General features: G+C 34.7%; 1 protein-coding gene across 4 annotated transcripts in view; it reads left to right on the top strand.

Annotated features, from left to right (window-relative positions):
* Positions 1-24,126, top strand: part of PCDH15 (protocadherin related 15) — a 1,663,341-nt gene that overhangs the window by 1,408,423 nt on the left and 230,792 nt on the right. For all 4 annotated transcript variants that reach the window (XM_073241042.1, XM_073241040.1, XM_073241039.1 and 1 more), the window contains 2 exons: positions 638-731; positions 10,658-10,786. In XM_073241042.1, coding sequence (XP_073097143.1) covers positions 638-731; positions 10,658-10,786 — 223 coding nt within the window. The remainder of the gene's footprint in view (positions 1-637; positions 732-10,657; positions 10,787-24,126) is intronic.

Consider the following 24,126-nt stretch of genomic DNA (forward strand, 5'->3'; position numbering starts at 1 on the left):
GGTTATACAAATAATGAAAGGAGATATTATAACATAATCATAATATCTATAAAAGTTTTAGTATTCCACTGTATATTTTCTAATTGTCTACAGTTCTTAATTATTTTGAAATGAAGAAAGAAGGAAAACTGAATTTTAATCACTAGAATTTGTCAAGGATAGAATTTAGCTGTTTGTAGCTCCATAATAGACACATATGTGACAATAAATGGAAATGATATAAATTAGTTATCAAAAGCTATTTTTCACTCTAAGGATTTAAGGAACAGCTGAAAATTCATGGGGTCTCTTACCTTTAAAGTAATCACAAACAAGATAGATATCTTTCTTCCTGGCATGATTTAAGCATAGTTTTGTTTTTTTCTTGAAGGCTAAAGAATCAACTCAGTTTCATCATTCGCTGTTGCAGTTTTTCATTACTGCTAAGAAGCTCAACATCCTTAAAAGCCATTTTCAGTTTTCAACATGAATCCTGGAATCATACATCTTTAATACCCAAGATATGTTTGCTGAAGGGAAAAACCTTTAATACTCAAGCTATGTTTGCTGAAGGGAAAAAGTAGTTCATGATAGTAGGAAGTCTCCCTGTGACATAATTCCTTTTTGTGTTTTATTTATTTATTTTCTCTGTCACTAGTACTGGGATTCTAACCTTAGGGAAAGCCCTGGACAGAGAAAGCACCGATCGCTACATTCTGATCGTCACTGCTTCTGATGGCAGGCCAGACGGGGTGAGTACTCTTCCTGGTAAGGGTTTAAATAAATATTATTAAAGAACCTGAGAGAGCCTTGAAGTTTTACACTTTAAACAATCTACTACAGTCATGAATTCATGAATTAATCTTTCTGTCCTGCAGCACTTCTAATTACCTGGAGAAGTGCACTTTCTCCAGTGAGCTCTTCTAACAGATGAACCTGTACTCTCAATTTGGTTTTGAGATTCTTGCAACTTTTGACTTGACAGAATAGATACTTGTGATTGGCCTTCTTACCCAACTTATGGGAAAATGAACTTAGTCTAAGTATTCCACTGTGTCTATCATCAGCACAGCACTCTGAAATGCATTCTGGCAGTTTTACTATGTTGGGACCTGTTTCTTTAATGGTATTTTTGTGGTGGGAGGAGGGAGGTTTTGATTGGGGGAGAGAAAGGAATTTGTGGATAAATACCTTGAAGTGCTTAGGATAGCAAGCTGATTGATTCTACAGGTTATTTATAAATAGCACTCAGAATCCTGACTAATCTTTGATAATTAAAATTGTTTAAATGGGCCCATATTTCTTGAAAAGATAAGTTTTATTTCCTCAGCACCTAAAAATCAATTTTAAGAATGAATAAATTGTTTAGTCATTCTGGAATGACTTTAAATCATTTGATTCCATTCTTCAAACTACCATGTCCACAAACACTGTTATTCTGATTTTTTAAGCATTCTAACATTTCAACTTTGGTAAGACACCATTGTGCTGTAATGCCACAAGGTAGCAGTCAAGTGCTTGTAAGCCAACTCAGCACTGGTCTCTGGAAATAATTTCAAATTCTGTATAGGCATATGGGCAAGGCTCTCCTAATTCAAATAGCAACCTATCTCAGTTTACCTGAAATCACTTCTTTGATTTATGTGATAGACTGGTTGGAGGTACATCCAATGCTTTCCACACACTCATTTGAAAAGTATTGCTGAGAAAATTTTACCATGATAAAAATGCATAAAATAATTAACCTGGATAATTTTAGCATCTTAATTAAAAATTAGAAAAATAGATACAGATAGCTAATTATATTTGATAATTACAACCTTTCCATAATAAGCTATTTGATATTTTTCAGACATTAGATAAGCAGCTACATGTGGAATATAAAATATCAGAACAGTTTTAGTAAATAGTGGGGCTAATAGTATTTAAATATTAGCTGAGTGAAGAAAAATAAAATCTAAGATTAACTTTTCTATATGCATTGCCCTTGATTAAGGTGTACCTGTGTTAGATGTATGTAAAGAAGTCAGTGTGAATCTCAAGAAGAAAAAAAATTGAAGAATTTGACTAATGATGAAAGTTTAATGGGTAATTTGACTAGGAAATAACTGAGGAGGAAATCCTAAGTAGGAGGAGTAATTATTCAGCATTGAGTAAGGGGTATAATGAGCGCAAAGTAAAATTAATAAGGATCATTCAGATCAACCACTGGGACAGTACAAAGAGAAAACTTCATGTAATAGCTTTGAGGTATGTCATATTGCAAATCAAAAATTAATGGCAGTGATATTAGCTAGGACCTTTTAAGTCAGGCCTTAAAAATAAAATTTCTTAGACAAGAAAACATATTGAAAGGAAATAGTATATGAAGATATCTGTCATAGTCTCAATCTTACTAATTATGGTTTTGCCCACATAAAAAACTGAAAAATAATCACTATGCTATACACCTAAAACCAATATAACATTGTATACCTATTGTATCCCAATATAATATAGTATATATGAATAAAATTTAAAAATGCAAAAAAAAATAAAAATAAATAAAAAGTCTGACAATTTAAGAAAATGAAAAGTTTAGGGTTAAAGTTACTGTTTTAGTTCCTTAGAACATTTTCTTTTTGGTTATTGTGTATCTCAATTCTCCCTGCCCAGGATCACTTAACATTTCTAGGGGCCCAGTTTTTCATACTTCTCATCAATAAGATCTCATTTGGTTTTAAAATCCTGATCTTTTAAAGTAAATTTGTTTTGTTTTCAAATGTTTGCATTGAGAATTATCAATAGACAAAGAAACATTTAGATTTCACAAAAAAGCTTCTTCAGTTAATTTTATCATTTTGTAATTGTAAGAATGGACATATATAGTTTTCTGAAGAAGAAAGTGATTATGAGATAATATTAGTCTCACATTTGGACAGCAAACGTGAGACTTGTCTATACATTTAAGCTTATGTCCTTTGTAGAGTTACAGTAAAATTAATGTTTTGACCTTAATAATTATGGGTTTCAAGAAAGATGTTTAATGAGCACAGACTCTTTGTGGATGGACTTTTCTTCAAATGGTTACCAGCAATTTGTATGAAACAAATTGAGAAGCTACCATTTGAAAATTTTAAAAAAACATACCTCTCCCACTACCCCAACATGGAGTTAGAGGAGAAGAGAGCTCATATTCTGTTGGCTATCTCTAATTTTTATAGACAATCAAGGGAACTTTATTGATATTCTTACATATTTTTCTATTTTCTAAATTCACTGTCAGTGATAGTTGAAAAAATGTATACATTTAAGTTAAATATCTCATGTTATACATTATTGTAACTATCAAGGCCATCAGCTACCATGAATATAGATAAAGTCATATTTTCTAGATTTTAATAATTACATTCATTTGGAATTTCTTGCAAATTTATGAACTTGCAAATTCCTTAAGAAAGCTGCTACCATTCTTTATTCCAATATTTTCACATTTTAGCTGCAATAGACTTTGAAAATTTTATGTATCTTAAGTTCTTTAAGAAATTACATTTTACCTAATTTATTTATAATAACATACAGGATAGCTCCCAATGCATTTTTTCTTTTGAAGGAATATACACTTATTTCCTCTTTTTAGAAGCTACCTGTAACATTTTTACTTCTCAGCTGAATTTAGGTCCAACAAGTCTAAGCTAAAAAGACATCTTATTGTAAAATATGTGCAGATTTTACTATGTGATACATATAATCTGATATAATCTGATTAACAATGCCAAGGAAGAAAAGGTTTTCCTTGATTTTCTTAAGGTCTCTGTCTGTATCTGAGCATTAAACTGACAAAGAAAGATTAACAGGAGATGACATATAAATTTACTTACGTAGGTTTTTCATGACATGCTAACTCCCATAAGGAAATGAAAATGCAAGAAATTGTGAAAGCAACTTGCTTTTGTGTTACTTTGAACAGGAGCAGTTGTGAAGAAGTTATTAAACTATGTGGGGAAGCTAAAGTATGATAGGAATTATTTTAACGAGGTCTGTTTTTATAAAAATGATCTTGGTCTCACCTTGTTCTGGTCGATAATAAAAATCTTACTCTTTCTAACAGGGAAGACATCTTTCATATAGGAAATTCATATGCTGTTTTTAAGAAAATGAAGATCAGAGTGTTTTTCCTGTATGTGCTATTTTTCAAGTGCCTTTAACTCAAAATAGTCAATATGTCAAATGACACATTTTAGGGTGACATGCTCTAAGGTTCTTTAATAATCAATGGCAACATTGGCCTTCAGGAATATGCCTATAAGTAGCAAGAAGCCTGAACAATAGTAGCTTAAAGAAAGCAGGGCTTATTTGTCTCAAAAAAAAACAAAACGAAATCTAGTTGACAAGAAAGGGCTGTGCAGGGCCTCAGTAATACCATCAGGAATGCCTGCCTCTATCTTCTGCTTTGCCATTTATAATGTGTTTACTTTCACCTTTACCCTTGTTACCTAATGGTCTCAAAATAGCTACTCCAGTGCTAGGCGCCTCCATTCCAGAACAGCAAATGGTAAAGATGGATGTCAGGAAAACGTTTTCCATGTGGACCTAATGCTTTATCAGAAAGCACATCAAACATATTTCCTTTTATGTCTTACTTTTTCCTGAGTTGCCACACTGAGCTGATGTATAGCTAGTAAGCAGGGCTTCTGGATTGTGGTTGTGTGGATCAACCAATAACACAGCAAAAGATGTAAACATGCAAATCACAGTGAAAGATATACATATGCAAATAATGACTAGGATTTGTTTTTCATTTGTTTTTCTTAAAACAATTATGTAAGCTGTCATTTCCCAACTGGCAAGCATCCTAATTCAAAATACAAAGTTGTTCTGTGGTACGGATCTTTCTGCACAGATTCTTTTTGTTTAGCAATATTGTTTTCCTCCTTAAAATATGTGATAGATAACTTGATTATGTCATGGTTTTTGCTATCTGTAGAATGCTCTTGAGTTACTTGATTACGGCTTTTATAGTGAGCACTACAATGTTTTATAATTTCAGATTGGCAGGAAGCTTAGCATTTTTGCTTGGCCTTAAACTAATATTCCCTAAATGTCTTTTAAACATGAAAATATCAATAAACAATTGGAATCTACAAGTTGAATGTTAAACTGTTTAATCAAATCTTAGGAAACACTAGCAAAAGGAAAATATATGTGCAAGAAAAACGTGTGAAATACAAATAACAGATTCCAATATAATTGGTTTAATAAAATGTTAAAGTAAAATAATGATAGTTATATATATGTGTTTATATATATATATGTATGTATATATGCATATATGTAAGTTACACATTTATACATATATATGTATGTTTGTGTGTGTGTGTGTGTGTGTGTGTGTGTGTGTGTGTGTGTGTGTGTGTGTGTGTATCCCGGTATTTTTTTTTAACTGTGATATGTTTCTTTGAGTGTAAACTTTTATAAAAAGAAATAATCAAAAAAAGAATCATCCACTTTTCATTCTCTCTGAAAAACATACATTTATATTTCTTGGTAGTTGGGAATAAGATGCCGATATTCTAGTGTTTTCTGAAAACATCTTCCTGAAGTGTGATTTTTAAGTGAAATAATTTATAATGTTCTAATAGTTTTTTACATTTATATTATATATAATAAAATATATTTGTAATATATAATATTAATATATTATATATTATAAAATATGTGTTTTCCTCACACTACACTCAGATGTGCAGAGAAAACAAAGCTTGTTTATTTTTTATACCTCTTCTAATCTTCCCCATGAGCCCCACTCTGCTGTCTAGACAGTATTGTGTGCTTGCTCTGTGTGGGTGAGGCAGGCTTGGTATACTTAATCTTGCTTAAAAGAGGTCTCAGCCTCTTTTGTCTTAAAAAATCTTTCAAGGTAAATACTCACTAATTAAGCTTCCAATAGTGTTCTTCCTCTCTTCCCTGCCCCCATCCTAGAACTGTTGCATGGATGTGGGATGTGTTTTGTAGTCCTTGATGCTGGGAGGAGGGGAACCAGCTCAGATGCTGTCCGTCTTTGCTGGTCTCTGGTCTGTGTGGTGTGTCTGCTTTGATCTCCAGTCTGCTGGCTTCTTTGGTTCCTTAATGACCTTTTGAAAATTTGGTGGCATCTACTACCTCTGAGGGCTGATTGCTGTTGGCCTTGGCCATCAGGGTCCTTTGTCCCTATTCAAGACCTTGCTCACATGAAGATCCCTCAGGTCTTCAGGGTCTTTGGGAATTTTAGGATTCCTGAGCTGCACACACACACAAAACCAAGCTTCTCTTTTTCACCGCCTCTCTCTACCATTGCTGTATATTCACTGCCATATCCTATTAAACCTGATTTTCGATGAAAATTCTCTTGAGGTTTGTGTGTTTCACAAACTCTGCCACTATTTCACCCAGACTTCTCTTACTTCATCAATTCCTATCACCACTTTCCTCAAAATTGTTCAACAATGCCTCTTCTCCTAAGATGTAATCAGAGTAGTAGTGAGGAGGTGGATGAAGAGGATGACTTTCGCATCCCACTCTTTGTCATCTCTGTTTCTCCTCTTGTCATAATCCAGAGTAGGGAGAAAGTCCCCTCTTTGGCAGGCATTTTATACTCTTTTTTCCTCAGAAGGAAAGAAAGCCTCCCAGGTCAGCCTTACTGGTAGGAAGGGCATCCTCTCTGCACTGTGAAAGGACCTTTATAATCTGAATCAGGATGACTTGATGTTATAGCTCTTGCTGTTAAAACACCAGGATGATTTCTAGGTAAGAATTTTAAAAATTGTTTCAAATTAGTGTTGCCTAAAGAGTATGCCCATATTAGAATATATGTTTTTCCTTATTGATCTAAAACAAAAATAATCAAATCCTAAACTACACATCCTCATTGTCCCAAACTTCCCATTTTTATTGAAAGAAATTTTGGATGTACTAATAAACATTAGTTTCAACACTTACTGTTAAAGAACATTTTAAAAAGTGAATCATTTTATACATCGACAAAAAAAAGGCAGCTACATCATTGCTTTCTCTATTTCTCAGTTGTATAACATATAGTCCACATTTTTCTGTTTGTCAGTTTATGAGTATGTATTTTCATGTAGATCTACCCACAGCAATAGAAAATCATCATGATGATTATATCTTCAGCAGCTGGAGAATGGATACATTTTGAATATCCTAAGTATCTTCTAGTAAAATCAAGTTTCTACTAATTTAAGAAATAGGCTTGATGGATTCAACAAAGTCCATAATATAAAATTAAAGATTATAAAATATGTTTTTAAAAAATATGTTCTTTTGAATTAAAAAAATCTAAGTGAATATACATCTGGGTTTTTTTTGACTCTGATATTATATCTCACATTTTTATACTATATTAAACCAAAGATGGTATATTAATATCTTCATTTCAGAGCCATACTAGTTTTTTTAAATAAATGTGCCTTCAAATTGCTTTCAACAGCAGAAATATCTGCTTGCATTGTTGAGAATGGAATGTATGTTGTGAGGATTCATCATGATTTAAAACAAAATAAAATCTATACTATATTATAGTTAAAATAAGTTATGATCACAAAAATGATCACTTATGGTAGAAATACTAAAATGCAACTAGTTCCAGCTAGTAGAACAAAAGTTGATGCAACTTTTGAGAAAGTTAGCAATAAGGCCAATTCCCTAAATAGGAAACAAGTAGGCTTTCATTTATTAGGTCTTATAGTTTGAATCTTATCATTTTTCTTTAGTTAGCATAATATAAATTGATTTTTAAAGTAATTGTAAGAATATATTAGCTGACATTGTTCTTTTTCATCTATGTAAACTGATCTGAGTTGATTTCCTAATACTTGGATTTACCTTACTAAAAATCTGTTCTTAATAAGATAAATTCTTATTGTATAGAATAAGATGCATTCTACACATCAGAGATCCATATTGAAGCACATTGTTGCCATCTTTCTGAACCAATACAAAAAAAAATGTGCATGATTGTTTAACAATTAACTGTAACTATTTTGTAACTATTTCAAAAGATTTTAAGAACAGAGACCTAGGTCTAATGTATAGCCTAGGTATTTTAATGATTAAGTGATTCTGATGTAAGTAGTTTTCACTTTTCAAGAAATATATAATCTTAAAATTATTCTGTTTGTGTTTATTATTTTATATTTATGCCAGAGACATGGATATTCTTCATACAATATAAAATGACTAAGGTATAAAGAAGTACATCCATATGATCAGTAAGTTTCAGTCCCTGTTAGCACAAAAATGGCCGACTTGTTAGGCTTCTTAGTTTACCTAGTGATCCATTTATTTTCTGTATTACTCGGTTAAAGTCCACAGTCGTTGAGGACCCAGAATAGTCTGAAAATATCCTACTCCATAGTGTCAAGAATGGAACTTTTAAATAGGGTGAAAACCAGTACAGTGGATTAACAGAGAAATACAAATAGGCTGGCATAAGGAGGTCAAGCTGTTTGAAGGAAAGTCAGTGGCAACTCTTAGATTTTGGCTCTAGGCTGCCAATTTTTATTAGGCAGATTAGGAATTGATGCTACTGCAGAAACACATCTTTTTACTGGTCTTAATTTTAAAACTACTTTTAAAAAATGACATTTGTCAAACTGCTTTTTTTAAGAAAAGTAATATAGCCATCTTGGAGAAATTTGGAAAATATATAAAAGGAAAAAGGATAAAATAAAATTATCTGCATTTCATTTAATCAGATGATATTTGAATCTATATATGTTAATATTCATCTGTGCACACATGTGTGTGTGTCCATGCATCTTATTTCATGGAGAATTTACACACAGAAAGGTGCATAAACTATAGTCATGCAGCTTAATGAATTTTTACATAGTGAACACATCTATGTAATCACTGCTAAGAACAAGAAACAGAAATTAATTAGCATCCTAGAAGCCCAGCCTTATGATCCCTAGTCCTTCTTTACAAAAGTGATTCCTATCTGGACTCTGTCACACTAGAGAGATTGTGCTTATGTTTGAAATTTATATACTTGGAATCATATAATATGTACTGTCTTATGTTTGACCTCTTATATTGAACCTTATGTTCGTGAAATTCATCCTTGTAATTATTTTTAACAGTAATTTGTTCTTAGACTATATATTATCCATTGTATGCATGAAACACAATCTATATAATCATCTACTATTGATAGGCATTTAAGTTGTTTCCATGTCTTTGAAATTTTTATTGGACTTTTAAACACAGACATATGTATGAATAATACTGAATAGTTATATGAATTTGCACAGAATAAGCCTACCAGTATAGCCAATAAACAAAGAAATAAGCCATTATCAATACATAGGAATTCCCTGCTAGGTATGGTAATTTTTTAATGACTGTTGGACATTATATGTGAAAAAATTATAAAGGCTTGGGATAAAGTTGTAATGCTCAAAAGAGGATTTACTTTGCTTCTGTTAAAATATAGGAGAACTGCCTTAATACAATCACAGTTTGAATGTTGGGTTTTAAGTTGAGTAACACCTGGTCTAGACTTCAGACATTACCCAGAGAGTACAGAACTTCAACGAACCCAACAGAAAGGATGGGGTATTTACTGGGACCGCTCCTCATCGATAGCTACGAAATCTAGTTTTTGACTTCTAGGCGCCCCCATGACTGCTGCAAAATCTCTTCAGATTCAGTCCTTCTTAGTCATTTCTTTTATGCTCAGCTTTTTAGCCTTTCACCCACATCATTTACACATTAGGACAAACTGTGTCTACATCTTTAAAAACAAAAGTGGAGTAATTCTCTAATGACCATTTCATCCTTGTTCCTTTATTAAATACTCAATATTACAGAATAATGGATCTTTCACGTTCCTGTCTGCGGTCCTTTCTTTCTATGATTTTTGTCTCAGCCTTCTGTGATCTGTCCCACACTGTGACAGAGTGAAGAGCCTGTGCTGTCTGCAGGGGTTGATTGGAGAGAGCAGTTTCCAGTTTGTGTCATATGAATATGTTCCTTGATTGTGTAAAAGTCATCAGCTTACATCCTCTGGTTTCAGCAGGTCAGGGTGGAAGTTTACCTTTTAACTAGTTAGCACACACTACTAGTAGGTTTGCCTGCTTACAATTTCCTTAGGCTGTATAATCGTAAGGTAAAATCATTTAACTAGTGGTATAATGTTCATCTCTTGGTTTACATGTGAATCTAGAAAGTTACTTATGTAGTATTTTCTAATAGCAGTTGTTTTCCCGAAAATACACATTTGATGTGCTTTTATGATATACTAGTTTTATATTTAAACAATGAAAATACATGGTTAAAACTACACAAATGTCACATTTCAGAGAAAAGGGGGTGCATGTGTATATAAACAAAAGCTTGCCACCCATAAGATATGAACAAGTTAAAAGTTGAATCATTTTCTAAAAGTGAGCCTCCAGGAAATACTTGACATTTTCAAGGTATTTGCTCTTTAATTAATCATCATTTGCTTTTTCCATCTGTTTTCTGAGGTGCTTGAACATTGCATGCTTCCTGCTGTTTATTTTTCTTTTTGGAAAAACCAAAGAATAAGAATAGTAATAAGCTGTTTTTCAGATAAACAAATGTCAGGATAACCAATTAACTGACATCAAAAGAAAAATAACTCTTCTCATATCTCAACCTTTTTTTTCCCTTTAAGACCTCAACTGCTACAGTAAATGTGGTGGTGACAGATGTCAATGACAATGCTCCGATGTTTGATCCCTATCTGCCTAGAAATCTGTCTGTGGTGGAGGAAGAAGCCAATGCCTTTGTGGGTCAAGTAAAGGTAAGTGGAATATTTTTCTGTATCTGTATAAAATGTATTTTTTAAATGAATATGTTCCTACATTTCAATTTTAAAAAGACATTCAGCTTATGCAATGTGTTAACTGATGGAGCATCAGGATTATTTAAAGCGGTCTGTGAGATCACTTGCATTAAGGTGAGATGGTAATAAAGTGCTTTCACTCTCAGTCACTGTTCTGGATACTCTTTAAGATTGATTTTCCACATATCATATGATATCCATTTGGATTTAACTCAGCTTGTTGATTTACATTTTATGGCCATCGTGTAATTTAAACATTGGTTTATTTAAGAGTATTTTCTTATTTAATATATACTTTTACTTTCTGGAATTACAGTAAAGTACTTTTAGAGAAATACATTCATAGCCATACCATTAAGTATGATTGAAAATGCATACCTCAAATCCAAATATTTAAATGTAAATTCATTGGGCTGCATAAACATATCTTTAGCATCTACTGTGTACATTTCACACACCTTCCTTGTTTTGCATAGGCAACACTTCTTTCTAAGAATGTTCTCCTGAATTCTAAGTGGGCATATTAGCCAGTTTCTGTAATTCTTTTGACAAAGAATCCCACTTTCTTAAAGCAGAGACAGTGCTACTCAGTTGGGGTATGCTTGGTCTTTAACACAGTTAATGGTCTAGAAGGTATAAAGGGAGGACAAATTTTGAGGAAGGTGGATACACATTTTGAAGTATCTACCTCAGACAAGGTATCTACAAGATCTCCAGGAAAGGAAACCACCCTCCTCTAGCAAGGAGTGGATCACCCTCATATCCCATGGAGGGTTCAGGGTCCTACTCTTCCCTGTTGAGTTTTGAATGGGAGGTTTGCTGTTCTTGGAAGTAAACCTTTTCTACAATTTAGCTACTCTTACAGTCAGACAAAGGATCTGGTTTTCAGTCCAATCTTCTCTCTGGCTACGAAAGAGAAGGGTTTCATTAAATGCTGTTGTACAGACCTTCTGACTTCCAGACCATGCCCTAACATTCTGTGGCTAGTTTGAGCCCATTGGTTTGTTCCCTCAGTGCACTGACAGTACTTACAACTATCATCTCCATAGCACTGTTATCATTGCCACTATCTTTCTCAAATCCTAGAGAGAGTACATAAGGCCTATGCCCCCTTATACTTTTATGTCATCCCAATTTGGCACAGGGGAGAGTCTTAGTAATTATGCTGTTAACAACATGCCAGGGGGGTCTTGATGTCATATGGCCAACAAGCCATTCAATTCCCCACAGAAAAGCATTGGTGTCCAAAATTTTACTGTAGATTCTATAAGGATCCTGTAGACAGAAGATTCAGGTATAAAGCATTTAGAGAAGTGATTCAGAGAAGACAACGCAGCCAGTAAAGGAATTGCTACAAAATCGGGGTCGTGAGGAGGACTGGAGCTCAGTCCCAAGGGCACATTGTAGGGAACTTCAGAAAACACATGCCGAGAATGATTGATTCTGAGAAGTGATGGAATTGGCAAATTCATTCACTAAATCCTGAGAGTCTCGGTCACCAATGCTGTGGAGAGGGGCACATTTTCAATACGTCCTGACTCCAGTAGGAGCAAAAAGCCAGTTCTCTACAATTCTTATATAAGGGCATTTAGTCAGACTGAATACTGACTAGCAGCTGAAAGTTGGCTAAAGAGTATACATGCTCTGACGGATATGCTTTGGCCACTGACAGTTTCTATTACACCAAGCAAACAAGGTGATATGGTATAAAAGAGGGACATGTGCTCATGTGGACTCATAAAGGCTAAATACTGGTGAAAAGAAATTGGAAGGGGTTGGAAGGTGTCTAGGGAAAGATATTGGGTGAACAAAAGCATAGACAAATGGGAACATGTGACATGTTATAGTTTCAGTAAATAAGATGAATCATATCATAAACATTTCTTTGTGCCATATTGTAGAAGATGCTGGGTGTAGCACTATCAGATTTTTATTTTATAAAGATTCTCATTAAGTAGATTGTAATGGCAGATTCTTAATCTAAAAAGCTAAATTAGAAGGCAATTATAATAGACCAGAGATATGAAGCTTGAACAAATAACCTAAGCACATTGATAATTAAATTACATTACAGTTTTTCACTCTATAATAACATATTGGTGAAAAGTGAAAAATTCATTTATTCATATCTATCAACTTCAGATAAAATAGATATCAAAATCATTTAGGAAAATAATCTTTCTTATATCTCTTAGTTTAATTAGCTTTTGGGAAATGGAGACCATATGAAATATACAATTGATAATGCAAAAATAGACATTAATACAATGATTAATTTTTAGTTAATTTAGTTGAATTTATTTTTCCTTTCTCAGCTTATTTTGCCACTTGTGATTCCTTGAAGGAATTATAACATTGTGTCCTAGTTCTTAAATTTGTTGAGAAATGGTCTCTGTATTTCAGCTTCAAAAATTGAAATATTATGCCAAGTAAAATAAATTAGACAAAGAAAAACAAAAAGCATATGATTTCATTTATATGTGGAATCTAATAAAATAAAAGAACATACAAACACAGAGAATAGACTGATGGTCGCCACACAGGAGGGGGTCTGTTAAAGAGATGAAGGGGGTAAGGAGTCACAAACATCCATTTATAAATAAATTGGTCACAGGGTTAAAAAGTTAAAATCAAAATTAAAATAGAGATCTTAACACTCATAATTTGGTAGGACAGTAATTGTCCTGGTCTTTACACAATAACATTTTTTCATAAAAACTAAAATGATTTTGCAAGTATAAAGGAAGAGGAAAACTTCCAAAGCAGGTATATCCAACTGATTCTGCATAGTTCCAAAGAAGCTGTAATTTCAGAGTGTAATTTTGACGCATCATAATGTTCTCCTGTTGCTACTTAATGATAATTATATAATAAATTAATTTCACTAAATGACTCATGCTCTGCTTATAAAATCTAATTTTAATTCACACCAAAAATTTGAAGACACACTTACAACCAAGGTGTGTGTGACTTTGAGTTTTTGTTCTATTATTCTGAAGCTTTACTATGAATAATCCAATATTTGGATTAAAATGTCAAAGGAACATTTTTCATTTACTTTTTGTTTATTAGAGTAATGAAGCATCAAGTGTTATTGAATAGGGAAAACTTCTGATGTGACATTTATGGTTTATACAGAGCCAGAGTTTTATCGGCATATTAAAAAATTACCAACCAGTAATTTGTGTAATGTAAAACTTGCTGTACAAAGGTATAGTGTACCACACTTAAATTTGAAAACCTTTGCCATGTTCTCAAAGCACTTGCAGTAAAATATAGTTAGAGAAAAAAGATGCAAGCAGAATAAAACCTAGCAACCATGGTAAGAATAGACTGACTCTATTTCAACTGTCAAATTGTCATCCTGATTATTTACTAAAAGGAATGAGAAACACCACAAAGAACTAAGGTGGTTATGTCAGGACTCATGAGAAAATGTATCTTCTGCAGTACCTTGACAAATTAATGAGATTTCAGGCTGAAAAAAAAAAAGGAAATAAAGACCCCAGACAGATGTGACACAGGAGAGAATTGAGCTGAAGAGGCAGTTTAAGGACAAGTCAATAGTATGACAATACGGAATGTGTGTTTAGAGGCGTTCCCAACCACTGATTAAAAACATGTTGGGTCTTTGATGGGAAGGCCAGGGAGCCCTAATGAAATAACCTGCTGATAGGAAGACTTCACTTGTCAGCATAATGTTTTGTTTAGTACCTTTTACAGGATTTCACAAGAGATAGAATCTAGGGTGTCTCTGTGCATATTTGGGCTCCGGACCACAAGCATATGAACAGTTCATCTTCAGAGTGGGTCTCAGATATAAGAGGCCTCACACCAGCTGTGACAGACTTTCCGATCTCCGGAATCCTGGGTGTGCAGATACCCAACAGAAGACCCAAGAGAAAGAGAGAGAGAGAGAGATGGATAGATCAATTGATTATGTAGTAGAGAAAACATATATATTTAAGTATGTATGTTGAGGGTTAAGATGGTATATTTTTGGAATTATATAGTTTTAAACAAGTATGGAGAATTATGTGGATGTGTCTCTCAGATCCTATTTATTCCTAAAAGTGAAGGAGTGGCTAAGAATAATTCATCTTACTGTGTGAGAGTCAGGCAGATGAGGTTGGACCCATTATGAACCCTGGGTCTTCAGAAATGGGGAATCATGACACTTAGTTCAATATGGTGTATGTCATTTTCATTTATTTTCTCAACTGATCGGTTCAATCTTGCTTGAGTCCAGATTGGGAAGAGAGGAGAAGATAAGGGGAAATGTATTTCAATACATACTGTCTTTGGTAAAGAGGCACAAAATGGACTCCTTTACCCTTAGAGTCTAACAGAATTTAGCATAAAGGAGAGAAGGAGGTGGTGATTTTCCTTTGGTGTACTTGTCACATCAGAGCACCGTTGTGTGTGGGTATTTTGAGTGAATGGAGATCGCAGGGCAGGCAGCGGCGGGAGGAGGCCTTAGCGCTCACATCAAAGGTGTCTAGCCTTCGTGGTAGCATCTTGTTGAGCAGGTTCTTAGAAGCCAGAATTCTCCACAAATTCTTCATGTATGCTTTTCCAAATAGCCCTGGGCTTGACTGCGTGCACAGAGGCATCAGAATCAGCGCACTTGGAAACAACATTGCCCGTTAAGTTTAAACATGTTTCTTAGCATTGTACACAATATAGAGTGAGCCGCTTCCCAGCAAACTTCCAATTAATACCTTGTAGAAATTATTACGCTGAACTGACTTCTTTCAGCTCCAGGTAACACAACTAGAGCCCTGAGTCAACAAGACATTCTTCTAGTTCTAAAATAAAAGAGGCTGAATTTATTTAACCTGAAACTCAAATGTATTCCCGATGTGAGATCTGCATGCTGAATCTCAGCTGTGATGAAGTGGTCGTGATTCAGTTTTAAACCCTTAAAGCAATTTTAAAATCGTTAGTAAACTGCAGTGTTTACACGGGTAGTGATGGTGTCATTTTAAAAAGAAATTGGTATTTCCTTCAAACATACCATTTAATATTAAGCAAAATAAATCTGAACCTCAGTGGTCTGTCTCTGATTAATGTAGTTGTCATCTCTGTGTGTGGGATTCTAAAAATGAAAGGAAGGTGGGGAGCTTTGTGGTGTTTTATTTATTTTTTTGTAGCTCAGTGTGACATTGAACAGTGCCTAAAACCATAATACTTCTTTTTTAAGTGAGCCACGAGTGGGGAATTTTATGGGTTCACTTGTCAAATCCAACTATATAATGCAAACACTGTACTCAGTAAAGAAGAAAGCCCTCACAACTTGAAAACTTGGTGACATCCATTTTAATGCTGCTACTGAAAAATATATGTAATAGAAATTTATCTATTGCTTGTGAATATTTTTGAAACTCGGTTATCTTTCAGAGATTCAATTAGCAGTCCCTAAATGGATGAGACCATTTTATGCTTTTATTTGTACAATATTTACTTAGGACCTACCCTTTCAGCAGTTTTTAATCCTACTGTCAGATGTTACAATAAGTACATGTACATGTGCAAGCATTTGTGTTTATATATAAATATTCATAGCTGTGTAACCCCAGATATAAAATGAATGACTTCCTCCAACCTCATGGCCACCAATGACCTCTTTTTTGCTTAATGTTACCTTTATCTGAATAGCTTCACTGTTGCGTTTGAAATAGATCTTGCTCTCCTTCTTGAGATTTTACCACCTGTTTGCTTCTGGTTTTCCTATTTAACCATGTTTGATTATCTATGCCTTCCCTCATCAGCTTGCTTCTTAAATCTCTTTTTTTAAATACTGTATTATTATTATTTTCTAGATTTATTAAGGTGTAATTGGTATACAAAAGACTACACATGATTAACGTATAAAAGGTGGTGAGTTTGAGTTTGGACACATGGATACACTCATGTTACCATCACCACAGTCAAAGTGATAAACATATCCACCACCTCCAAAGTGAGCTTTGGATTATAAAAGTATCTTTTCAGTTATTCTGATTTTACACATACCTTTTGGGAAATTCCACTCACATGAAAGCCCACAGTTTGTCTCCCACAGTTATATCTTCAGCCTCTTCTGTTCCTTTAACCTGCGACCTTATTTATCTCTCAAACAAACCCACCTGAGTGTCCTATAGGCACCTCAAATTAAACATCTTTAAGATTGGACCCTATTTTCTTCTTCCCAAGAAAGGGCTTCTTTTGAATTCTTCATCTAGGTCATCATAAGCCAAGTGTTGGGGAGCCATCCTAGTTACCTCTTTCTCCCTCACTTTTCATATCGTTTCAATCACCAGTCTTGATAATTTTACATATTTCAAATTGTTCTCAAATTCTTTCCTCTCTCCAACCAGCTGTAGTCAGGTTCTCATTATTTCTCACCTGACCTATTGTTATAACTTCTTAATTGGTTATCCTGATTCTAGTCTTAACACCTCACAATTATCCTTAATGTAACTGGAATGATGTCTCTAACAAACATACAAGAAGTGTTCCTCCATGCAGCTAACAAGGTGCACTTCCCACTACTATTTTTACAACTTTACACCCAAAATACTAACCTGTTTTAATTACTAACATATATTCTCAAAATTTTCCCATGTCTCTTTGCCTTGGCGATGCCCCTACCCTGATTTCTCCTATCTGCATTCTCCATTTAGATAAATCATCCTTCAGCATTCTAGTCAGATATAATCTCTTCCAGAAAACCTCTTCTGAACTTTTCTATGTCCTAAGTGCCCCATACTAATGCCCCATATTATACCATACACAACTTTTTGATAGTACTTACCGAAGTAAATTGGAGTTACCTATTTATACAAATTTCAAACTTTTTGATATTGGATATCCGTCAACTTTTAGAATTTCAATAGTTAGAATAATACACATAGAATCAATTTTATTTTATTTTATTATTTTAATTGAAGTATAGTTGATACACAATCTTTTATTAGTTTTAAGTGTGCAACACATTGGTTCAACAATTACCCATATTATTAAATTCTCACCTCCACCAGCACAACTACTATCTGTCAACATAGGGAAATGTTACAGAATCATTGACTATATTCTTCATGCTTACTATTAACCCCATGACCAACCTACATTATGACTGAAAAATTTTCCACCCCTTTCTTTTGTGCCCACATTGAGCTAATTTTAAAAAGAAGTGTTAATACAAGGAACAATTGGAATTTGTATTTGGTACAGGGCAAAGTATTTACCACCCGTGAAACAGGGAAACAATGAAGTATATGCGCACCCATTTAAAATATATACTCTATTTAAATTATTTAATATCCATGTAAGAGGAAATACCAACAGGTTTGCTTCACAAACCCCTGCTCCATTTATCTAGCTGTGCCTTTTAATGCTACATTACTTATTTATGAGTTCCAACTTTATAAAAATTGCACTTCTGTTTTATAGACTGATGAGAATTCATGGCCTCGTCACTTCAGTTGGATTCACTTATCCTTCCCTACAAATGTTACAGCTCACTACAATTACACTGACTTTACTGTCTCACTGAGGAAGAAGCTTGGCAATCAACTTTTGGTTTTACAGGAAGGATTCCAGCTAAATGTGAAGCCTTTCATTGACACCAGATCTTGTGCTTTAAATTTAAAGAAACATGTATAGCATAGAAAATGATTTAAAAATGAAAGTGCTATTTAGTAAATTATTATAAGCATAAACACAAGTACAACCCAGCTATGTGATGCATCGCCAGGAAGGCCCCCTGCATGCTTCTCCCAGTCACAGTAGCTTTCCTCCATCCACAATTAACCCCTATAATTAGTTTCTTCTTTTCTATTATATATTTACCAATTAAGAAAACCTCCAAAAAAAATAGTTTACATTCAGTTGTGCCTTTTTTTTTGACATGACCATAAACAGACTTGTATGCTTTAGAATCTGCCTTCTTTCATTCATCTTTACCTTTTTAAGAGTGAACACTGCTGCCTGCTCATTCATATATTGTGTTTTCTGCCTGTGGCTATATAATTCATATTTTTTTTGGTATCATTAATATACAGTTACATGAGCAACATAGTGGTTACTAGATTCCCCCCATTATCAAGTCCCCACCATATATCCCATTACAGTCACTGTTAATCAATGTAGTAAGATACTACAGAGTCACTACTTATCTTCTCTATGCTGTACTGCCTTCCCCGTGCTGCCCTACATTATGTGTGCTAATTGCAATGGCCCTTTTACCCCTTCTCACCCACAGCCCTACAGTCCCTTTCCCTTTGGCAACTGTTAGTCCATTCTTGGGTTCTGTGAGTTTGCTGCTGTTTTGTTCCTTCAGTTTCTGCTTTGTTCTTATGCTCCACAGATGAGTGAAATCATTTGGTACTTGTCTTTCTCTGCCTGGCTTATTTCACTGAGCATAATACCCTCTAGCTCCATTAATGTTGTTGCAAATGGTAGGATTTGTTTTCCTCTTATGGCTGAATAATATTCCATTGTGTATATGTACCACATCTTCTTTATCCATTCATCCACTGATGGACATTTAGGTTGCTTCCATTTCTTGGATATTGTAAATAGTGCTGTGATAAACATAGGGATGCATATGTCTTTTCCAAACTGGGCTCCTGCATTCTTAGGGTAAATTCCTAGGAGTGGAATTCCTGGTTGTATTTCTATTTTAAGTTTTTTGAGGAACCTCCATACTGCTTTCCACAGCACTTGAAATAGTTTACAATCTCACCAGCAGTGTATGAGGGTTCCCTTTTATCCACATCCTCACCAGCACTTGTTGTTGTTTGTCTTTTGGATGTTGGCCATCCTAACTGGTGTGAAGTGATATCTCATTGTGGTTTTAATTTGCATTTCCCTGATGATGAGTGATGTGGAACATCTTTTCATGTGTCTGTTGGCCATCTGAATTTCTTTTTGGAGAAGTGTCTGTTCATATCCTCTGCTCATTTTTTAATAGGTTTATTTGCTTTTTCGGGTATTGAGACATGTGAGTTCTTTATATATTTTAGATGTTAACCCCTTGTCAGATATATCATTTACAAATACATTCTCCCATACTGTAGGATGCCTTTTTGTTCTGCTGATGGTGTCCTTTGCTGTACAGAAGCTTTTTATCATCATGTAGTCCCATTTGTTCATTTTTTATTTTGTTTCCCTTGCCTGAGGAGATATGTTCAGGAAAAAGTTGCTCATGTTTATATTCAAGAGATTTTTGCCTGTTTTCTTCTAAGAGTTTTATGGTTTCATGACCAACATTCAGGTCTTTGATCCATTTTGAGTTCACTTTTGTGTATGGGGTTAGACAATAATCCAGTTTCATTCTCTTGCATGTAGCTGTGCAGTTTTGCAAATAGCAGCTGTTGAATAGGCTGTTATTTCCCCCATTGTATATCAATGGCTCCTTTATCATATATTAATTGACCATATAAACTTGGGTTTATATCTGGGCTCTCTAGTAGTCTGTTGATCTATCAATCTGTTCTTGTGTGAGTACCAAATTTCCTTGACTAGTGTGGGTTTGTAGTAGAACTTGAAGTCAGGGAGCATAATCCTCCCTGCTTTATTCTTCCTTCTCAGGATTGCTTTGGTTCTTTGGGGTCTCTGGTGGTTCCATGTGAATTTTAGAACTATTTGCTCTAGTTCATTGAAGAATGCTGTAGGTATTTTGATAGGGATTGCATTGAATCTGTAGATTTCTTTAGAAAGGATGGCCATTTTGACAATATTAATTCTTCCTATCCATGAGCTTGGGATGTGTTTCCATTTATTAGTATCTTCTTTAATTTCTCTCATGAGTGTCTTGTAGTTTTCAGAGTAAAGGTCTTTCACTTCCTTGGTTAGGTTTATTCCTAGTTATTATATTCTTTATGATGTAGTGTGAATGGAATTGTTTTCCTGATTTCCCTTTCCACTAGTTCATCATTAGTGTATAGGAATGCAACAGATTTCTGTGTATGAATTTGGTATCCCACAACTTTGCTGAATTCAGATATAAGATCTAGTAGTTTTGGAGTGGATTCTTTATGGTTGTTTATGTACAATATCATGTCATCTGCAACGGACAGTTTAAGTTCTTCCTTGCCAATCTGGATACCTTTTATTTCTTTGTGTTGTCTAATTTCCATGGCTACAACTTCCATAACTATGTTGAATTAAAGTGGGGAGAGTGGGCATCCTTGTCTTGTTCCCAATCTTAAAGGAAACGCTTTCAGCTTCTCACTGGTAAGTATAATATTGGCTGTGGTTTTGTCATATATGGCCTTTATTATGTTGAGATATTTGTCCTTTAGAATTTTTATCATGAATGGATGTTGAATTTTGTCATGTGCTTTTTCAGCATCTATGGAAATGATCATGTGGTTTTTGTCCTTCTTTTTGTTGGTGTGGTGGATGATCTTGATGGATTTTTTAATGTTGTACCATCCTTGCATCCTTGGAATAAACCCGACTTGATCATGATGGATGATCTTTTTGATGTATTTTTGAATTTGATTTGCTAATATATATATATTTTTTGAGAGGGTATCTCTCATGTTTATTGATCAAATGGTTGTTAGCAACAATAAAATTCTTTATAGGGGACTCAATGTACCATCATTAATCAACCCCAAGCCCAATTCTCAACAGTCTCCAATCTTCTGAAGCATAACGAAAAAGTTCTTACATGGTGGACATGTTCTTGGGTAGTGAATAAATTCTTACATGGTGAACAGGTTTTGCTAATGTTTTGTTAAGTATTTTTGCATTTATGTTCATAAGGGATATTGGTCTGTAATTTTCTTTTTTTGTGGTATCTTTACCTGGTTTTGTTATTAGAGTGATGCTGGCCTTGTAGAATGAGTTTGGGTGCATTCCCTCTTCTTCTATCTTTGGAAAACATTAATGAGGATGGGTATTAAGGTCTTCTCTAAATGTGTGATAAAATTCAGCAGTGAAACCATCTGGTCTATTTTATTCTTCTCTATTTTATGTATTTCTGTACTAATCTTTATTATATCTCTCCTTCCATTGACTTTGGACCTCATTTGTTCTTCTTTTGCTTGTTTCATTAATTTCAAGTTTAGACTATTCATTTGGGATTGTTCTTCTGTCCTGAGGTAGGCCTGTATTGCAATATACTTCCCTCTAAGCATGGCCTTCTCTGCGTCCCACAGATTTTGTGGTGTTGAATTATTGTTGTTATTTGTCTCCATGTATTGCTTGATCTCTATTTTTATTTGTCATTGATCCATTGGTTATTTAGGAGCATGTTGAGAAGCCTCCATGTGTATGTGGAATTTTTCATTTTCTTTGCATCATTTATTTCTAGTTTCATACCTTTGTGGTCTGAGAAGCTGGTTGGTACAATTTCAATCTTTTTATATTTACTGAGGCTCTATTTGTGGCCTAGTATATGGTCTATTCTTGAAAATGTTCCACATACACGTGAGAAGAATGTGTACCCTATTGCTTTGGGATGAAATGTTCTGTAGATATCTGTTAGTTTCATCTGTTCTAATATGTTCCTCAGTGCCTCTGTCTCTTACTTATTTTCTGTCTGTTTGATCTGTCCTTTGGAGTGAGTGGTATGTTGAAGTCTCCTAAAATGAATGCATTGCATTCTATTTCTCCCTTTAATTCTGTTAGTATTTCTTTCACCTATTTAGGTGATCCTATGTTGTGTTCATAGATATTTATAATAGATATATCTAGTCTCTGGAGCTTCCCAGCCCCTGGAGTGAGTTTGGAGGTCACAGGGGAGTGGCCTTGGTGCTTGGGGGAAGGAAAAAGTTATTTCCAGCTTTCTGGCTGCAGTGCCTTTCTCTGGTGCCAGAACCATTGCGCCGAGCACACAGATGTAAGCCTCTGTGCTTTGTGTCTGTAACTCTCATAGGTGAGGCCTCCCTCTGGCTGGCCTGATGCCAGCACAGTGACTATTAGTTTGCAAGTGGTGCCGGCAGGGCAGAAGGAAGGCACAGCAAGCTTATCACAGTGGGGGCCCTAATAACTGAGAAGCCAGCCAGGGGGATGGAGCACCTAAAGCTCCTCAAAGTTCCCAACCTGCTGGGCAGAGGGAGTCCAGACAACCTTGTCCACCTACTGCGTCTCCCACGGAGCAAGCTCCATGCAATCCCCACCCCCTCAGCTGACCTCTTGCTTCTAGGAAGCCTCTCAGACCACCCCCCCTTTCCTTTGTACCAGAGTGCTCAGATATAGATCCCTGTCCTCCACAAACAGCTGGAATCTCAGTCTCTCAAGTATTCTGCCTGTCTTAGCTTTCCAACCCCACTAATCTCCAGAGCACCATGCAATGTAGGTTTGTACTCCAAAGCAGATCTCCAGGGTTGGGTGTTCAGCAGCCTTAGGCTTCCACCCACTTCCCACTCCATTTCTCTTCCTCCCACCAGTGAGCTCGGGTGAGGGAAGGGCTTGGGTCCCACCAGATCAAGGCTTTGGTACGTTACCCCATTTCATGTGTATCTATATAGTCTGGTGCAGCCTTCTTTCATGTTGCTGTTTTAGGATTAGTCGTATTAACTGTATTTTTATATTATATGTGGTTTTTGGAGGAATTCTTTGTCTCACCTCTCATGCTGCCATCCTGAATCAATCTACAATTCATTTTTGTATTCTACTTTTAATTAGTATCTGAGTGGTTTCCAGTTTTGGGTTATTGTAACCAATGTTGCTGTGAAGACTTTTATGTAATGTCTCCTATGGATATGTGCTTGAGTTCCTTAATCCTGTGAGTATACTTAACTGTATTAAAAATGCCAAATCTTTTTCCATTGTGATATTATAATTATATGATAGAAAATCTCCTGCATTATTTTAACAAACATGTTTTGTTATTTGTAATTAAGTCTATCATCTGAAATTGATTTTTGTGTATGACAAACACAGTTTCATTTTTTTTCCATACAAATACTCATTAATTTATTAGGCAAGCTTCTTCCCTTTTTTTTTTCTTCTAGGATTTTACAGTTTTGTATCTTATACATCTTTAATACTTATAAATTTATTTTTGTATATAAGATAAGGGTCTAATTTCATTCTTTTGCATGTGGATATTCCATTTTCCCAGCACCAATGCTTGAATACACTATACTTTCCCAGTTGTGTGTCCTTGGGTCCCTTGTCGAAGATGAGTTAATTGGGCATGGATTTATTTATGGGCTCTGTACTCAACTATCAGTCTATTGCTGGGTTCCTCTTCCTCTCATACAATTTCCACACTAGATTAAGAGTTATATTTTAAAATGTATACTCAATCTCACCACCATGCTACTTAAACCTTTCAATGAATTCTCATCATATTC

The sequence above is a fragment of the Manis javanica genome, chromosome 7, assembly GCF_040802235.1.
Source record: "Manis javanica isolate MJ-LG chromosome 7, MJ_LKY, whole genome shotgun sequence".
Taxonomy (NCBI): Eukaryota; Metazoa; Chordata; class Mammalia; order Pholidota; family Manidae; genus Manis; species Manis javanica.